The sequence below is a fragment of the Rhinatrema bivittatum genome, chromosome 1 (assembly GCF_901001135.1).
Source record: "Rhinatrema bivittatum chromosome 1, aRhiBiv1.1, whole genome shotgun sequence".
NCBI lineage: Eukaryota > Metazoa > Chordata > Amphibia > Gymnophiona > Rhinatrematidae > Rhinatrema > Rhinatrema bivittatum.
Genome location: NC_042615.1, coordinates 20718326 through 20736637, shown reverse-complemented (window position 1 = coordinate 20736637; position 18312 = coordinate 20718326). Strand labels below are relative to the sequence as shown.

The window sequence follows — 18312 nt, the reverse complement described above, 5'->3', positions numbered from 1 at the left end:
CCTATCCTATCCCCACAGGTCAGAAATCTGGGGTCATCATCGACAATCATTTCAACTACAGAAGCTTCATCAATAACACAGTTAAAGAATGCTTTTTAAACTTCAAGTCCTTAAAAGGCTAAGACCCCTACTCCACTTTCAGGATTTCAGATCTGTGTTACAAGTAATCATTTTCTCGAAAATAGATTACTGTAATTCTTTGCTGCTTGGGCTTCCGGCCAACACACTAAAACCATTACAAATGCTACAGAATGCCACAGCAAGGATTATAACAAAATCCAACAAAAGGGACCACATAACGCCCATCTTAAAGAACCTTCACTGGCTCCCAATCAAATATAGAATCCTTTACAAGACCCTTTCAATCATTCACAAAGTCATCCACAATTCCACACCAATTGAGCTCACGATCCCATTACAGCCTCACACTACCGCTCGACCAATGAGACAAGGCCAGAAAGGCACTCTTCAGGCACACCCTATAAAATCAACACTAAGTAGAAGAGCCCTTTCCACTGCAGGACCTTTACACTGGAATTCTCTCCCTCCGGACCTCAGGCTCGAACAATCGACACCCACCTTCAAAAAAAGACTTAAGACCTGGCTGTTCAATCAAGCATTTTCTTAACCTCTATCCTCGTAAGATCACCATGGTTTAACTATTCCGCCCCCTTCCTCCTTCTACACCCTCGCTACTTCCTTCAAAAAAATACTATCCTATACACACCTGCTTCTCCAAATGATTGTCAAAACAGTGACTCTAGTTCTTACCAATGACAGCTCTATTGACTTCACATTCGGGTCTTCTAAACTATTTGTATATAAGTTGTAATCTCCCAGTTCTTTGTTAACTTTCTCCAATTTCATCCCCCTGTTCTATGTAAGACATTATAAGCTATGCGTTATATTGTCATTGTAATTGTTGAAATGTAAACCGAAGTGATTAGTAACATTGTTACCTGAACTGCGGTATATAAAACTGTTAAATAAATAAATAAATAAATAAATAAATTACCCAAACACTAAGAAGATCCCATGCTACTGATTGCAATTAATAGCAGTGGCTATTCCCTAAGTTAAAATTGATTAATAGCCATTAATGGCTTCTCCTCCAAGAACTTATCCAAACCTTTCTGAACCCAGCTACACTAACTGCACTAACCAACTCCTCTGGCAACAATTCAGAGCTTTATTGGCGTTGAGTGAAAAAGAATTTTCTCTGATTAGTCTTAAATGTGCTACTTGCTAACTTCATGGCATGCCCCCTAGTCCTTCTATTATTCGAAAGTGAAAATAACCGAGTCACATCTACTCGTTCAAGACCTCTCATGATCTTAAAGACCTCCATCATATCCCCCCTCAGCCGTCTCTTCTCCAAGCTGAACAACCCTAATCTCTTCAGCCTATCCTCATAGGGAAGCTGTTCCATCCCCTTTATCATTTTGGTTGCCCTTCTCTGTACCTTCTCCATCTCAACTATATCTTTTTTGAGATGCGGCGACCAGAATTGTACACAGTATTCAAGGTGTGGTCTCACCATGGAGCGATAGAGAGGCATTATGACATTTTCCGTTCTATTAACCATTCCCTTCCTTGTAGATTTAACTCCGCCCATTCCATAAGGGGCTATCTCCAGAGACACTTGGTGGCTTTTTGTTCTCCCTGGTGGTTGATGTAGGTTACCGTTGTTGTGCTGTCCGATCACGTGGACTGCCTGTCCTTGGAGGCCTGTGGCTGAACTGCAGACATGCTAATTGGGCCGCTCGAGCTTCCAGGCATTTTATGTTCCAGCGCGCCTCTTCTCGGTCCATCACCCCTGGGTTGTCAATTCCTGACACCCTCGGAGACTCACATCTGTTGTCAGGATGATCCAGTTCGGTGGGGACAGGCTTACACCCCTTGCTTAGGAGAACTTCCTGTAGCCACCACTGGAGCCGAAAACATGCTTCCATCGGTAGGAGGAGGCGAATCGAGTAGTCTTGAGACAGTGAGTTCCACATAACAGCAGGAGCAATGGAGTGACTGCATGTGTGCTCTCGCCCACAATACTAAATTCCAGGGTTGACGCCAACAGGCCAAGGACTTGGAGGATAGCTCCACACCCAGGGGCGCATTGTGTTCGTCAGCTTGACACCACTTGATACATCAGTTTCCTTATCCCCTTGAGGGAGGGAGGAATACCTTGTCCTGTTTGGTGTCGAATCGGACTCCCAGGTACTCTAAGGACTAGGAGGGCTTGAGGCTGCTCTTGTCCAAGTTCACGAACAACTGAGTTCCTGTAGGAGGTACCTGACCTTGCTGGTCACCTGGAGGCTCTCTTCCAATGACTTTGCCTGGATCAACCAGTCGTAAGGGTGCATCCAGGATCCCTTCTTTTCTCAGTGCCGCTGCCACAACCACCATAATTTCGGAGAATGTTCTGGGGGCAGTTGCCAGTCGAAGGCAATGCCCGGAACTGATAATGGTGCCCAGTACCACAAGTGTAGGAAACACTGGTGGTCTGACAGATTGTAATATGACAGTAGGCCAAGAACTCTCCTGGTTGTATTGCCATTATGATTGTAGAGAAGAGATTCCATGCAGAAGTGAATTATCCGCAGATGACGATCGACGCTCTTGAGATCCAGGATGGGACGGAATGAACCCTCCTTCTTGGGTATGATGAAATGGATGGACTAACGCCCCGTATTTTACTTGGGTTGTAGGTACCGGGGTTATAGTCCCTTAGACTGAACAGCCTTATTAACATGGATTCTACTGCCATTTTTTTGTGCTGGGAGTGACAGGTGACATCATGAACATGTCCCGAGGGATGCTACAAATTTCCAGAGCATAGTCAGACATGATCTCGACCCACGCTGATAGAAGAGGGATAGTCTGTCTCCTATCTCCTCATCCCGTGGATAGGATTTGGGAAGTTGGGTCAATTCTGAGCCCGAACCCGTTCCTCTTTTTGGTTGTCAGCTCAAAAGAACTGAGACCTTCCGAGGGCAGAGATGTCTGAAATGAACTAGTTTCTGTAGAGGGGCGGAAGCGGTGGGAACCCCTGGCCTGACCCCTCATTGGGCGAGGGGCACTGCAACCTCTTTTTCTTATCTTCCGGTAGCCAAAGCACTGGAGATTCACCCCACTTACTAGCTAGCTTTTTCCAATCCGCTTCCGAATAGGAGGGATCCCTTAAAGGGTATCTTTGTGAGGTTTGCCTTAGAGGTCGCGTCTGCTGACCAATTCACACCCATAGCTGTCTTCTGGCCGCCACACCGAGGCTACTCCTCTAGCTGAGGTACGCACTAGGTCCAAGCTTGCATCCGCTAAGAAGGGCCACAGCGGGCTCGATCGCCTCTCTGGTATGTGCCCTGAGCTATCTGCCTCTCTCAAGAGAAGCAGACAAGAATGAAGCCACCAGGGCACAACAGGAAGCAATCTGCAGTGTCATTGCTGTCGCGTCAAAGGCTTGCTTAAGGATGGATTCCAACCACCTATTGTGAACATCCTTCAAGGCCGGTCTTCCCTCTACTGGGATAGTTGTTCGCTTCGAGGCCAGCACAGACCAGGGTGTCCACTTTCGGGAAAACGCAGGTATTCTCTTTGGCTGCTGGGTCCAGATGGTATAAGCCTCCATGGCCCCAACCTTTAAAACTGGCTTCCGGGGGCATCCCATTCCAGGTCAATCAACTCCTGGATGGCTTCCAGCATCAGGAAACAGAAAAAGGCTTTCCATAGAGACACAGGATGGGATTCTTCTTTGGTTCTGACATAGGGTCTGTGCCAGGAACTCCCAGAATCTTCAGGGTCTGGGAGACCAGGGCTAGTAATTCATCTCTGTGGAAAAATTGAAGCATAATCTGGTATGGCTAGAGGCCTGGAGGATTTCCCCATCCTCTAATGAATCTGCATCCCCTTCATCATCCATGGTGTCTGGGTCCCTGCCAGAGATACCCATGGTGAGGTGAGGCATCTCCCGAGGCATGCTGATAGAGCTGGGAGGGCAAGGCCTTCCCAGCTGGGGCTCAGACCAGGCAGGGGCAGTAGCTGACTGCTCCTGAACAAAGGCTTGTAGGCCCTGAAAGAAATTCCAACCAAGAAAAGGCCGCCGGATCCATATATAGCACAGGAGGATCTGGGGTAGGGGACGCTGAACCTCCCCCTCCTCCCAGGGAGGATGCAGCCCCGGAACTGCTCAGGTCCAGGGTGCTACCAGATAAAGTTGTGGCTGACCTGTCCTCCGACTGGGAGGGGCCGGACTTGGAAAGGTTCAGAGAGTCCAGCCCTTCCTGGGTTTCCTCACAGTGCTGACACAGGAAGGATTCCAGGTCAGACTGTGCAGCCCTAATATGGCAGTCAGCACAAAGGGAGTGTCATTTGTGCTTCTTTGCTGCCGAGGCCATAGTACTCTGTAGCTTGTGCGTTCAGCCGGTTAGCGCCTCTTGAGCGTGCACAAACCCGCCTTGATGTGCGTAAGTCTAAGCGGCCGGTTGTGTGCTAATGTATGCGTTTGCTTATGCGCGCGGTTGTGTGTAGTCAAGCATGTGGTTATGCGTACAGGTGTGTGCGCACTTATGTGTGCATTAAGTGCACAAAGGGCCGGCCCGCACCGGGTGTACCAACAGACAATGGGGGAAAATGGCGCCGCAGCAAACCGTGCACAAGATGGAGCCACTGTGGCCCGCACATAGAGTGCCCACCGAGCCTGAAGTGAGGCCTTGCCCATTGGGGGGGCCACCCCACCCACTTGGAAACCCCCTTCCCTTGCCCTAATGGGATCAGGAATGATATCGGTACCGAGCAAGGAGACCAGAGGAAAGGCTTACCAAAGCCCTTCCACGTCTCTGAATAGGAGGAGGAGTTCTTCTCTATTTACCTGGGCTCAGCGCTTACCAGCCGAGTACAGAGACTGTCTCTGGCTGTGGGGGAGTGGGCTTAGGCTGTCATTGCCCCACTCTGTTTCCTGCACCCGCTGCCTTTCAGTTGCTTCAGCAGCAAAGTCCATGCCAGGAACCGGCTACCGGACCAAGGCACACCTCTGAGAGATCTCAGAAATCACCTCAGGAATTCTCAACTGAGGGAGGGACCCTTAGGTATCACCGCAGGAGAGCGGGGCTCGATCTTTCTCCCACTTTACAGATAAAATTTGAACAGCTGAGGTCACTGCAGGGGTAGATCTAGGGTGAAGTCAGCTTTGAAACGTGACCCTGTCTCCATCTGCTAGCAGGGAGCACATAACCCACTGGTCCTGAGTCCATCTGGCTACATGCTAGGAAAACTGGTGTTTTCCACTATTAGCACTGCTGTGTAACTGGTTTGAGATTATACTTACTTCAGGAATCCACAAAGCACAGCTGACATGGACCCACTTTGTGCCACTGCGTGTTGGCTTCATGGCTCCACCTTTCTTTGGACACAACAAGCACTTGGGCTGCACGCCAAGGGCACAAGTGCGGCACAGCCAGCTTCCCTCAGGCACTTTCAGGATCCCATAACAGGCCTAGGGTCAAAGGCAGAGAAGATATGTCAGTCCCTTTTTCAAGCATCCATACTTACACTTGCCTCCTCAAGTCACCCATAGCAAGAATCACTGTTTGCACTCCCAGACACATTTTCCTATATGCAGTGCTTTATTTGTTCATTTGTTCAGTGCTTTATTTGTTCATTTGCTAACATTAATTACCTTTAAAGTAATCTCATTTTAGGAGACCAAATCTTCATTAAAAAAAAGAAATCTGAGGTTGGGGTTTTTTTTGTTTTGTTTTGTTTTTTTTAAAAACTACAGTCATCAAGTCTCATTTGTTTCACTATCTTCATCATTCCAGTTTTTCCATTTCTCCAGTTTATTTATACTCTGGCTTTTGTGGCATTTCAGAGTGGATCACTTTCAGGTACTAAAGTTATTTTCCTATCCACAGAAGATTTAGCACATCTAAGTTTATAGATGAGGCAAGGAAGATGAAGTGACTTGCCTAAGGTCACAAAGAACAGTAGTAAGATTTGAACCCTGGTTTCCCTGATTCATAGCCTGCTGCTCTAACCACTAGGCTACTCCTCCAGATAAAGTGAACATAAGAGCAGATAATGTCACAATATCAACAGAATATTTTACACCCCATCCAGAACTGGCTCGGCTCAACATTATGACTTTTGTAACATCACTATACCTATGTGCACTATACCTATGTGCCCCTTTATAAACTCACAATAGATATGATGCCATATACACAGTCACACATCACAATAATCAGAGCCCTGGTGGCAGATTTTTCAAAATTCTGCAAATGTGGAAAATTTGCTTAAGTTTGCATATATTTGTAATTTAATGTAATTTTATTTTTACTTTATACACTAAAGCTGTTTTCTGATATTTCTGTGTTTAGCTAAAGCAAAATTGCTTACCTTGTAATAGGTGTTATCCCAGGACAGCAGGATGTAGTCCTCACATATGGGATGACATCATTGATGGAGCCCTATTGCGGAAAACCTTCTGTCAAAGTTTCTAGAAACTTTTGACTGGCCCTGTGAGGCCACTGAGCATGCCCAGCATGCCATGATATTCTCTGCCACAGGGGTCTCGCTTCAGTCTCGTATGTAGCAATAAGCTTTAGCAAAAATAAAATAATAAAACATATCGGACCCAACACCTCGGTGTGGCGGGTGGGTTTCGTGAGGACTACATCCTGCTATCCTGGATGTAGTCCTCACATATGGGTGATTAGCAAGCTAGAGGCTGAGTCATTTTGTAGTGAAGCAACACTGAAGTATTGTTGTTGAAAATGAGGCAGCCGAAGATGCCAGCAGATTGGATGTAGAAGGAGTTGGGATTAAACTGGAAACAAGTTCAAGACAGATTGTCCATATGCTGAATCTTGTCGTCCTTGTTTGTCCAAACAGTTATGAGCTGCAAAGGTGTGAAGAGAACTCCATGTTGCTGCTTTACATATACCAAGAACTGGCACTGAACGATAGTGTGCTACTGAGGTTGACATTGCTCTTACTGAATGCGCCCTAACTCGCCCTTGGAGAGGAAGGCCTGCTTTTTCATAGCAAAATTGTATGCAATCTGCTAGTCAATTGGATAGAGAATGTTTACCCACTACTTTACCCGGTTTGTTTGGATCTAAAGATACAAAGAGTTGAGTGGATTTTCTGTGCACTGCAGTGCGGTTTAAGTAATATGCTAACGCACAATTACAGTCCAAGGTATGTAAGGACAGTTCTCCTTCGTGAGAATGAGGCCTTGGAAAGAATGTGGGTGAAACTATGGATTTGTTCAAGTGGAATTCCGTAACTACCTTGGAGAGGAATTTTTTATGTGTATGGAGCACCACTCTGTCATGTAGGAATTTTGTATAGGGTGAGTACATGACAAGTGCTTGTAACTCACTAACCCTTCTAGCTGATGTAATGGGTATGAGGAAGATAGTCTTCCATGTGAAAAATTTAGGATCACAGGAAGTCATGTGTTCAAAAGGAGAACGCATGAGCCTTGTCAAGACCAGATTCAAGTCCCATTCTGTGACTGGTGGTCGAATTGGTGGTTTAAGGTGAATTAAACCTCTCTTAAATCTACCTACAAGAGGATGTATGGATATTGGTGCATCTCCCATCTTGTTATGGTAAGCTGAGATTGCACTTAAATGTACTCGTACAGATGATGTCTGGAGACCAGAGTCTGAAAGATGGCATAAATAGTCTAGTAGAGAAGTTGTGGGGCAGGAGAAAGGATCAATACTCTTGTCTGCACCACAAAGTAAACCTTTTCCATTTCGAAGAATAATTCTTTCGTGTTGAAGGTTTTCGTGAAGCTATCAGAACTTGAGATACATTGGTTGAAAGATTGAGTGGTTGCAAAATCAAGCTTTCAACACCCATGCTGTCAGGGATAGGGATTGAAGGTTGGGATGGCGCAACCGACCCTGAGTTATGAGATTGGGAGCTACACCCAGGCGAATTGGTTCTCTGATCGAGAGGTCTAGAAGCGTGCGGAACCATACCTGTCAAGGCCAATACGGGGCTATGAGTATCATGGACCCCTTGTCCTGTTGCAGCTTCACTATAGTTTTGGTTATTAGCGGTATCAGAGGATACGCGTATAGAAGGCCTGAGTTCCAAGGGCGAGCAAAGGTGTCCCTGGCTGGCTGGTTTTTCTGTTTGTGTAACGAACAGAATCTGTCCACTTTGTGATGCAAAGATTGTCTATTATTGGTTGCCCCCAACGTTGGAATATCCTGGTCGCTACTGAGGGACCCAGGGACCACTTGTGTGGTTGGAACTGACGACTGAGGCGATCTGCCACTACATTGTGAATGCCTGCCAGATAAGTGGCCCGGAGAAACATGGAGGGTGTTAGGGCCCAGTTCCAAATCTGTGCGGCTTCTTGACAAAGGAGATACAAGCCCATACCTCCCTGTTTGCTGATGTACCACATGGCTACTGTGTTGTCCGTTTGGATCGGAACAGTCTTGTGTGAAAGGCAGTCCTTGAACGCATGCAGCACATAACTGATAGCTCGAAGTTCTAGAAAATTGATTTGAAATGTTGCTTCGAGTTTTGACCAAATACCCTGGGTTTGGAGATTGTTTATGTGAGCTCCCCAACCTAAGGTGGATGCATCTGTAGTTAAAGTTATCTGTGGGACTGGTTGCTGGAAGGGTAGGCCCTTGCGCAAGTCGTCCTTGTTCGCCCAAAGTATTTATTTTATTTATTTATTTAAAACATTTCTATGCCGTTGTTTAGTAGAGCACCATCACAACAGTTTACAGCTAGGCACAAATATGTTTGGGTTGGTTTCTAAATTATCCAAAAGGTGCCAGTATTATACGGTTACATAGTTCAATAATATACTCTAATTGGGGAATGGGTGTGGTTACCATTTATGATTTTTAGAGTAATCATATGTTTATACTGTCTTTCCAATTTAATACTTAAATATGAGAAAAATAATAAAATAAGTAGTTCTGCTTTTTTCAGGTGACTTTCAGCTGTTTTTATGTGATGTTATTTGGCTAACTCACTGTGAAATGCTTTTTTGAAGAGCCATGTTTTAAAGCCTTTTTTAAAGAGTTTTAATTCTTTCATTAGCCTTAATTCCAGTGGTAATGTGTTCCATAATAATGGTCCTGCCAAAGATAGTGCTCTCTAACTTGGGTCAACTTTGCTGTTTTGACTGAGGGCATGGTTAGCAGAGCTTTATTGGCCGATTTGAGACTTCTTTGAGGGACATGTAATCGTAGTGCGGTGTTTAGCCAGATTGTCATCATTTATTATTTTATGAACTGTGCATAGTGTTTTAAATTGCACTCTTTGTTCTATTGGGAGCCAGTGTAAATCTGCAAGTGTCTGGGTGATATGATCTCTTCTGCCTTTACCAGTAAGTATTCTGGCAGCTGAGTTTTGTAGTATTTGTAGTGGTCTGATAGTTGTATATGGTAATCCTAGGAAAAGTGTGTTACAGTAGTCTGTACTGGCAAATATTAATGCTTGTAGTACTGTACGAAAGTGTTCCTGATTTAATAAGTGTTTTAGTCTTCTAAGGACCATTAGTTTGGCATAGCCTTCTCTTGCTTTCATTGATATGTGTTGCTTAAGGCTCAGTTCCGTGTCTATAATTACTCCTAGGTTTCTAGCTTTATCAGTTAGCTCAATTGATTTGTCATTTTTAAGTCGGATGGGATTTTGAATTCTTTCAATGTTTTTCAAGATGTATAAATTCTGTTTTATCAATGTTGATTACTAGTTCCATTTGGTTTAATAGTTGTTTTATTATGTCTAGGTATAACATTGCAAAATTTTTTTGTAGATGGAATAAATGCGCCATCTTTTCTTGGCGGGCCTTTCTTCCCTTCGTGGTCATTTCTGCACATTTGGGACAGGTTGTTACGTCGTCGTTTTCCCCTAAACAAAGCACACACTCAAGGTGTGGGTCTGTAATGGACATTGTCCAATTACAGTTGGGACATATTTTAAATCCCATGGCCATTTTTATGTCGACAGCCATCGATGAAATGAGAAGAAATGTAAGAGGAAAACATTTTACTCAATGAGTAAAAAGAGACCAAGATTTTCTCACCAGCCGGTGGAAACCTGAGAGACGGCGATGTGGGAGAAAATGAATGGTGCGAAATCTGATTTTTTAGTCAGACAAAAAACTGTGAGGAAACTCATAAAGGTTCCTGCTCCGCGATGCCTACAGCAGCGCGGAAAAAACGAAGACTGAAGAGAAACCCCTGTGGCAGAGAATATCATGGCATGGTGGGAATGTTCAGTGGCCTCACAGGGCCAGTCAAACGTTTCTAGAAACTTTGACAGAAAGTTTTCCGCAATAAAGCTCCATCAATGTCGTCACCCCATATGTGAGAACTAGCATCCTGCTTGTCCGGGGATAATTTATTTGGTTCTTTATTACATGAAAAGGGATCTTAGTGACTGGGGCTGGAGAGGAAGTATGGGAAGGGTTCTGGGTATGGGAAAGCAAAATTGCTTACCTTGTAATAGGTGTTATCCCAGGACAGCAGGATGTAGTCCTCACATATGGGTGACGTCACTGACTGAGCCCTATCACGGAAAACTTTCTGTCAAAGTTTCTAGAAACTTGACAGGCACACTGAGCCCACTGAGCATGCCATGATCCCTCGAGCCACAGGGGTCTCCCTTTAGTCTCGTATGTAGTAATAAGCGTTAGCAAAAATAAACTAGAACAAAGGGGAAAGCCGACAGTCGCTCAGCAGCGCATGGTTCGGAGAGAGGTATCTTTAAAGGATACTAATGATGCATTAGAATTAGGGCATCCAGACAGTGAGGTTCCAATAATTAGAAAAGTAGTCCAAGTGCCTGTAACTAAAAACTCACCTGAGCTAAAAAATTCTAACTTATCCCTATCAATTACAAAGCAGAATGAAAATACAAACAAAAAACAAACTTTGAAATGTTTGTATGCTAATGCCAGAAGTCTAAGAAGTAAGATGGGAGAATTAGAATGTATAGCAGTAAATGATGACAGACTTAATTGGCATCTCAGAGACATGGTGGAAAGAGGATAACCAATGGGACAGTGCTATACCAGGGTACAAATTATATCGCAATGACAGAGAGGAGCACTCAGGAGGAGGTGTGGCACTTTATGTCCGGGATGGCATAGAGTCCAACAGGATAAACATCCTGCATGAGACTAAATACAAAATTGAATCTTTATGGGTAGAAATCCCTTGTGTGTTAGGGAAGACTATAGTGATAGTTAATAATTCAGAAAACTTTATTAAAGTTCCAACTACTTGTTGGAACTTTAATAAAGTTTTCTGAATTATTTGGTGGTGACAAAATTTATCCTGCACCAGTGTACTTTCAGACTTCAATTACCCCAATATAGACTGGGTAAATGTATCATCGGGTCACGCTACAGAGATAACGTTCCTGGATGGAATAAATGATAGCTTTATGGAGCAATTGGTTCAGGAACAGACGAGAGAGGGAGCAATTTTGGATCTGATTCTCGGTGGAGCACAGGACTTGGTGAGAGAGATAGCGGTGGTGGGGCCGCTTGGCAATAGTGATCATAATATGATCAAATTTGATTTAATGACTGGAAAAGGAAAGCAAATGTTGCTTACCTGATGTAACAGGTGTTCTCACAGGACAGCAGGATGTTAGTCCTCACAAATGGGTGACATCGAGGATGGAGCCCACCACGGAAAACTTCTGTCAAAGTTTAAACAGAACTTTGACTGGCCCCTACTGGGCATGCCCAGCAAGGCACTGACCCTGCAGCCAGCAGGGGTCTCCCTTCAGTCTGATTTTCAAAGCTACAGGCAGTGCCTAGAAAGTAAGAATAAAACGAACCCAACACCGCGGGGAGGCGGGCGGGTTTCGTGAGGACTAACATCCTGCTGTCCTGTGAGAACACCTGTTACATCAGGTAAGCAACATTTGCTTTCTCACAGGACAAGCAGGATGGTTGTCCTCACAAATGGGTGAGTACCGAGCTGAGGATGTCCTGACTTGCACCAAATGCACCCAACGACGTGCAACAGGCACTACAACTGGGGTGGAATTTGGTAAAGGGCATCCGCACCCTACCGGGAAGGTGGAAGGGTGTTGGTACATCACGTTGGAAAAAGGTTACGCAAGACAGATTGGCCGAAGATGGAGTCCTGTCTTCCAGCTTTGTCCAAACAATAGTGGGCTGCAAAGGTATGGAGAGAACTCCAGGTTGCAGCCTTGCAGATGTCAGGAAGCGGCACCGATCGAAGGTGTGCCACTGACGTAGCCATGGCCCTCACAGAGTGTGCTTTGACACGGTCTTGAAAAGGGATGCCCGCTTGCTCATAGCAGAAAGCAATGCAGTCCGCCAACCAGGAGGAAAGAGCCTGCTTACCCACAGGTTGTCCCAACTTGTTAGGATGGAAAGAGACGAATAATTGAGTGCTCTTCCTGTGAGAAACTGTACGGTCTAGGTAAAAGGCTAGAGCCCGTTTACAGTCTAGGGTATGCAGGGTCTGTTCTCCAGAGTTGGAGTGGGGCCTGGGAAAAAAGATAGGTAGTATGATGGATTGATTAATATGAAACTCAGAAACTATCTTAGGTAAAAATTTAGGGTGAGTGCGGAGTACCGCCCGGTCCTGCAGGAGCTTAGTGTAAGGCGGATAGGTAACTAGGGCCTGTAATTCACTAACCCTGCGAGCTGAAGTGATAGCCAAAAGGAATAACACTTTCCATGTGAGATACTTTAACTCACAGGAGTGCAGAGGTTCGAAAGGAGGTTTCATTAGACGACCAAGAACCAGATTAAGGTCCCAGGATGGGGCCGGAGGCCGTAAGGGTGGCTTCAGATGGAGCAAGCCTTTAAGAAAACGTGTTACTAGGGGTTGTACTGAAATAGGGACACCCTGTACACCTTTATGGAAGGCGGCTACCGCACTGACATGCATCCTAATGGAAGAGGTTTTAAAACCTGATTCAGAGAGATGCCATAAATAGTCCAAGAATTTGGAGATTGGACAGGAAAGGGGATCAAGGGACTGAGAAGTGCACCATGATGTGTACCTTTTCCATTTGTATGAGTAAGACTTTCTTGTGGAAGGCTTTCGTGAAGCTATCAGGACTCGAGAAACGGAATCTGAAAGGTTGAAAGGCTGAAGGACTAACCTTTCAACATCCATGCCGTCAGGGACAAGGCTTGGAGGTTGGGATGGAGGAGGCATCCGTCGTTTGAGTGAGCAGATGCGGGTCCTTTCCCAGAGGAATGTGCCTGCGGATGGAGAGATCCTGGAGTATTGGAAACCATACTTGGCGTGGCCAGTAAGGTGCTATCAGGATCATGGTTCCTCCGTCCTGGCGTAGCTTCACGAGAGTCTTTGACACAAGAGGAAGTGGAGGGAATGCGTAGAGCAGACCGGTTGTCCACTTGAGGGAGAATGCATCCCTCGGCCGAGAGTGCTGGCTCCGAATGAGAGAGCAGTAATCGTCCACTTTGTGGTTCTGAGGGGACGCAAAGAGGTCTATGCGGGGAGAACCCCACTTGTGAAACAGAGAGGTCGCTACCAGAGGATCGAGTGACCACTCGTGCGGTTGGAAGACACGGCTTAGCTGGTCTGCCAATACATTGTCTACTCCCGGCAGGTAAGTGGCCCTGAGGTACATGGAGTGGGAGAGGGCTTCCGCCCAGATCTGCGCAGCTTCCTGACACAGAAGGAAGGAGCCTGTGCCTCCCTGCTTGTTTATGTACCACATGGCCACTTGGTTGTCCGTCTGGATTAAGATTATCTGATGAAAGAGATGATCTTTGAAAGTACGGAGCGCATAGCGGATTGCTCGAAGTTCCAGGAAATTGATCTGGTGTTCAGCTTCCTTGTTGGACCATAACCCTTGGGTTTGAAAGTTGTCCACATGGGCTCCCCAACCGATGTGAGAAGCGTCGGTGGTTAGGATTACTTGCGGATCCGGTGGAAGAAAGGGTAAGCCCTGAAGGAGGTTGACCTGAGTCGTCCACCAGATTAAGGATAGGCGCAGCGCTTGTGTGACTGTGACTATGGAGGACAGAGGCTGAAAAGCTTGAATCCATTGGTGTCGTAGAGTCCATTGTGTAACTCTCATGGCTAGTCGGGTCATGGGAGTGACTTGAACCGAGGATGCCATGTGTCCTAGGAGAATGAGGAACTGGCGAGCCGTGGCCGTATCTTGAGACTGGAGCTGGTGAGCTAAGGACATGAGAGTTTGGACCCGTTGAAGCGGAAGGTAGGCCTTTGCCTGTAAGGTGTCCAAGTCTGCCCCAATGAAAGATAAGGTTTGAGATGGGACGAAGCAAGATTTCTCGTAATTGACAAGAAACCCTAAGGAAAGGAGTGTGTTGATTGTCAATTGTAGGGAGGACCGGGCAATCTGAGGGGTGGAGGCCCTGATTAGCCAATCGTCCAGATAGGGGTATACGTGGACACCTTCCTTCCTGAGGAATGCTGCTACAACTACGAGGCATTTGGTGAAGACTCGTGGAGCAGATGCCAGACCGAAAGGTAGTACTCGGTATTGGTAATGGTCGCGGCCTACTAGAAACCGCAGATATTTGCGATGGGATTGTGTTATCACAATATGGGTATAAGCATCCTTGAGGTCGAGGGAGCATAGCCAATCCCCTCTTTGCAGCAGAGGGAGTAACGTGCCCAGGGTTACCATCTTGAACTTTTCTTTTTGAAGGTACTTGTTGAGGGCCCGAAGGTCCAAAATTGGACGTAGCCCTCCTGACTTTTTTGGAATTAGGAAGTACCTGGAGTAAAATCCCTTGCCTCGTTGAGAGGGAGGGACAGGTTCTATAGCATTTGATTGCAAAAGAAGGGATACTTCCTGTTGTAATTGAGTCAAGTGGCTGGATAGACTCCATGCTTGAAGAGGCGGGGAGTCTGTCGGAAGAGTTATGAAATTGAGGTGGTAACCCTGTGCGATAATTGCCAGCACCCACTGGTCTGAGGTAATCCGTATCCAATGCTGCAAAAAGTGGCACAGACGACCCCCTACAGGGATGTGGGGGAGTGGGATATGGCATGTGCTCCGTATCGGGAAGTCAAAGGCCTGCCGCAGGCCCGGGAGGTGGGGCTACAGCAGGTCTTTGTTTCCGAGGTTGGCGTAGCTGAGGTCTGGTGGAGGATCGAGCCGGACGAGGCCTAGTCGACGGAGGGTAATAACGACGTGGCCGAAAGAATGACTTTTTAGAGTCTTTCTTAGGTGGTGGTTTGGAGGATACCTCAGATGGAACAGACGAAAGTTGTTTCAACGTCTCGTGGTGATCCTTCAATTCCGCCACAATCTGTTGAATCTGTTCTCCAAACAGATTGTCCCCCAAGCAGGGTAAATCGGCTAGACGATCCTGGACCTCTGGGCGAAGGTTGGATGATTTTAACCAAGCCCAACGTCTGGCTGAGATGGCAGTAGCTGAGACTTTCGTGGAAGCATCGAAGATATCGTAGGCCGTTCTGATCTCGTGCTTCCCAGCTTCAAATCCTTTGTGAAGGAGGGCTTGAAGCTGTGGCTGGTATTGGTCCGGTAATGTGTCAGCGTAGTCCTGCATCTGTTTAAGGATAGCTCTGTTGTATTGAGTCATATAAAGTTGGTATGAAGCTATGCGAGATATCAACATAGCCCCATGATACACTTTCCTGCCCACACTATCAAGGAATTTGTTGTCCTTGATAGGGGGAGTGGAAGAGTGTGGTTTTAGGCGCTTGGCCTTCTTTTGCGCAGACTCAACTACAACAGAGCGATGATCCAGTTGAGACTTCTGAAATCCTGGTGCTGACTGAACGAGGTATGTTGAGTCAGCTTTTTTATTAACTGGTGACACAGATGAAGGTGATTCCCAGTTTTTCTTTAAAAGATCCAGAAATACCTGGTGAATGGGGATGGAAGCGATGATTTTTGGGGCATCCAGAAATTGGAGCAGCTCCATCATTTGGTGCCTGTCATCGGTCTCAGATTGCAGCTGAAAAGGCACAATTTCTGACATCTCCTTTACAAAATTTATAAAGGAGAGATCTTCAGGAGGAGATCGTTTTCTACTCTCTGTAGGAGATGGTGGGGATGGTAAATCTGTATCTGAAGATGTATCATCACCCCAGGTATCATAAGGATCATGTAGGGCTTGCAGTCCTGAAGGACCTGGTAGAGGATCCAAAGGCATCGATGGAATCTGTGCTGCAAGCGGAACTGTGAACGGCATCGAGGGCTTCGGGGGTACCGATGGAATCGGTGCCGATCTTGGAATCGATGGAGCCGAAGGATAAATCGGTGGAAAGGTATGTGAAGGCACCGATGGAACGACACCGGACGGGGGAATCCGGAACGGTGTTTCTCCTGTCGATGAATGTCCTTCCGGAGATGATGGTGTAGTCGGTGCTACTGGAATCACCGATGGAAGGGCGCGCATGAGTGCCTCCATACGATTTAGTATCGGTGCCAACGCTTCCACTAGAGGCTCGGTGGTCGGTTCCCTCCTCGGTGGCAGAGTCGGTGCTGAGGTCGGTGCCTGAGGCGGTGCCGGAATCGGTGCCGGAGGCGGTGCCGGTGGAGGCTGGAATCTTCGCATCGCATTCTCGATGGCCTCCTGGACCAGCCGGTCCAGTTCTGCCCGGAGACCAGGGGTAACCATACCCGGCTCGACGGGAGAGGGAGGCTGAGGCAGGGCCGGAAGTACCACCGTAACCGGTGGGATCACGGCCCCCGCACCCCGGGAGGGTGAGGGTTTCCTCGGTGCCTGCGAACGAGACGTGGACGGTGCCAGGTCTGACCGAGGCTTTTTCGTCGGTGGCTCGGCCTGTTCAGAGGTCGATGGTTGTGGATCCTCGACGGGCCGAGACTTGTGCCGTCGATGGCGATGCTTATCCTTCCGATCTCCTCACCCATCCGGGGAGGGGACAGGAGTCGACGGCCGAGAAGTCATCGGTGGAGGACGGTCACCGGAGGGTTGACGATGGTGGTGCAACTTCGACGGTGCCGGTTCCGATGACGTCGATGCTATCGATGGCGTTGGGGTGGGTGCATGGAAGAGGAGCCCCATCTTCTCCATCCTGGCTTTACGACCCTTAGGTGTCATTAGGGCACATTTAGTGCAAGTCAGGACATCATGCTCACTTCCCAAACATAGAACACAGACCCGATGGGGATCTGTGATTGACATAGTCCGGGTGCAATCCGGACAACGACGGAACCCCGTCGCCATGGCCTAGGGCCAAATTTAGCCGCGGGATTGGTAAGTGCCAACAGGCCTCTAGGGCCAAAATCGACGGCAGTCGATGAAAATCGGCAAAAAACTTACCGGCTTTCGCGGAGGTGACAAAAATTTGTCGAAGGGAGACCCCTGAGGGGCAAATTTTCTTCGGAAAGAAAAAAACCGAATTCCTGTCAGGAACGTGGTAAGAGAGCTCCTTTCACCGCGTGGCAACTGCTGCGCGGAAAAAAGAAGACTGAAGGGAGACCCCTGCTGGCTGCAGGGTCAGTGCCTTGCTGGGCATGCCCAGTAGGGGCCAGTCAAAGTTCTGTTTAAACTTTGACAGAAGTTTTCCGTGGTGGGCTCCATCCTCGATGTCACCCATTTGTGAGGACAACCATCCTGCTTGTCCTGTGAGAACAGTGTGCAAATCCAAGGCTCTCGTGCTAAACTTTCAAAAGGGAAACTTTGATAAAATGAGAAAAATTGTAGGAAAAAAACTGAAAGGAGCAGCTACAAAAGTAAAAAATGTCCAAGAGGGGTGGTCATTGTTAAAAAATACCATTCTAGAAGCACAGTCCAGATGTATTCCACAAATTAATAAAGGTGGAAAGAAGGCAAAACAATTACCGGCATGGTTAAAAGGGGAGGTGAAAGAAGCTATTTTAGCCAAAAGATCTTCATTCAAAAATTGGAAGAAGGATCCAACAGAAGAAAATAGGATAAAGCATAAACATTGGCAAGTTAAATGTAAGACATTGATAAGACACGCTAAGAGAGAATTTGAAAAGAAGTTGGCTGTAGAGCCAAAAACTCACAGTAAAAGCTTTTTTAAATATATCCGAAGCAGAAAGCCTGTGAGGGAGTCAGTTGGACAGTTAGATGATCGAGGGGTTAAAGGGGCACTTAGAGAAGATAAGGCCATCGCGGAAAGATTAAATGATTTCTTTGCTTCGGTGTTTACTGAAGAGGATGTTGGGGAGGTACCCGTAATGGAGAAGGTTTTCATGGGTAATGATTCAGATGGACTGAATCAAATCACGGTGAACCTAGAAGATGTGGTAGGCCTGATTGACAAACTGAAGAGTAGTAAATCACCTAGACCGGATGGTATACACCTCAGAGTTCTGAAG

The 18312-nt window shown here is 46.7% G+C and overlaps 1 protein-coding gene across 5 annotated transcripts in view; it reads right to left on the bottom strand.

The window, feature by feature from the left end:
* JADE1 (jade family PHD finger 1) overlaps positions 1 to 18312 on the bottom strand; it is a 545699-nt gene that overhangs the window by 251505 nt on the left and 275882 nt on the right. For all 5 annotated transcript variants that reach the window (XR_003854973.1, XM_029592138.1, XM_029592223.1 and 2 more), the window contains one exon: positions 5318 to 5485. Coding sequence is in view for 4 of the 5 variants with exons in the window: in XM_029592138.1 (XP_029447998.1) it covers positions 5318 to 5485 (168 nt within the window). In the remaining variant the exon portion in view is untranslated. The remainder of the gene's footprint in view (positions 1 to 5317; positions 5486 to 18312) is intronic.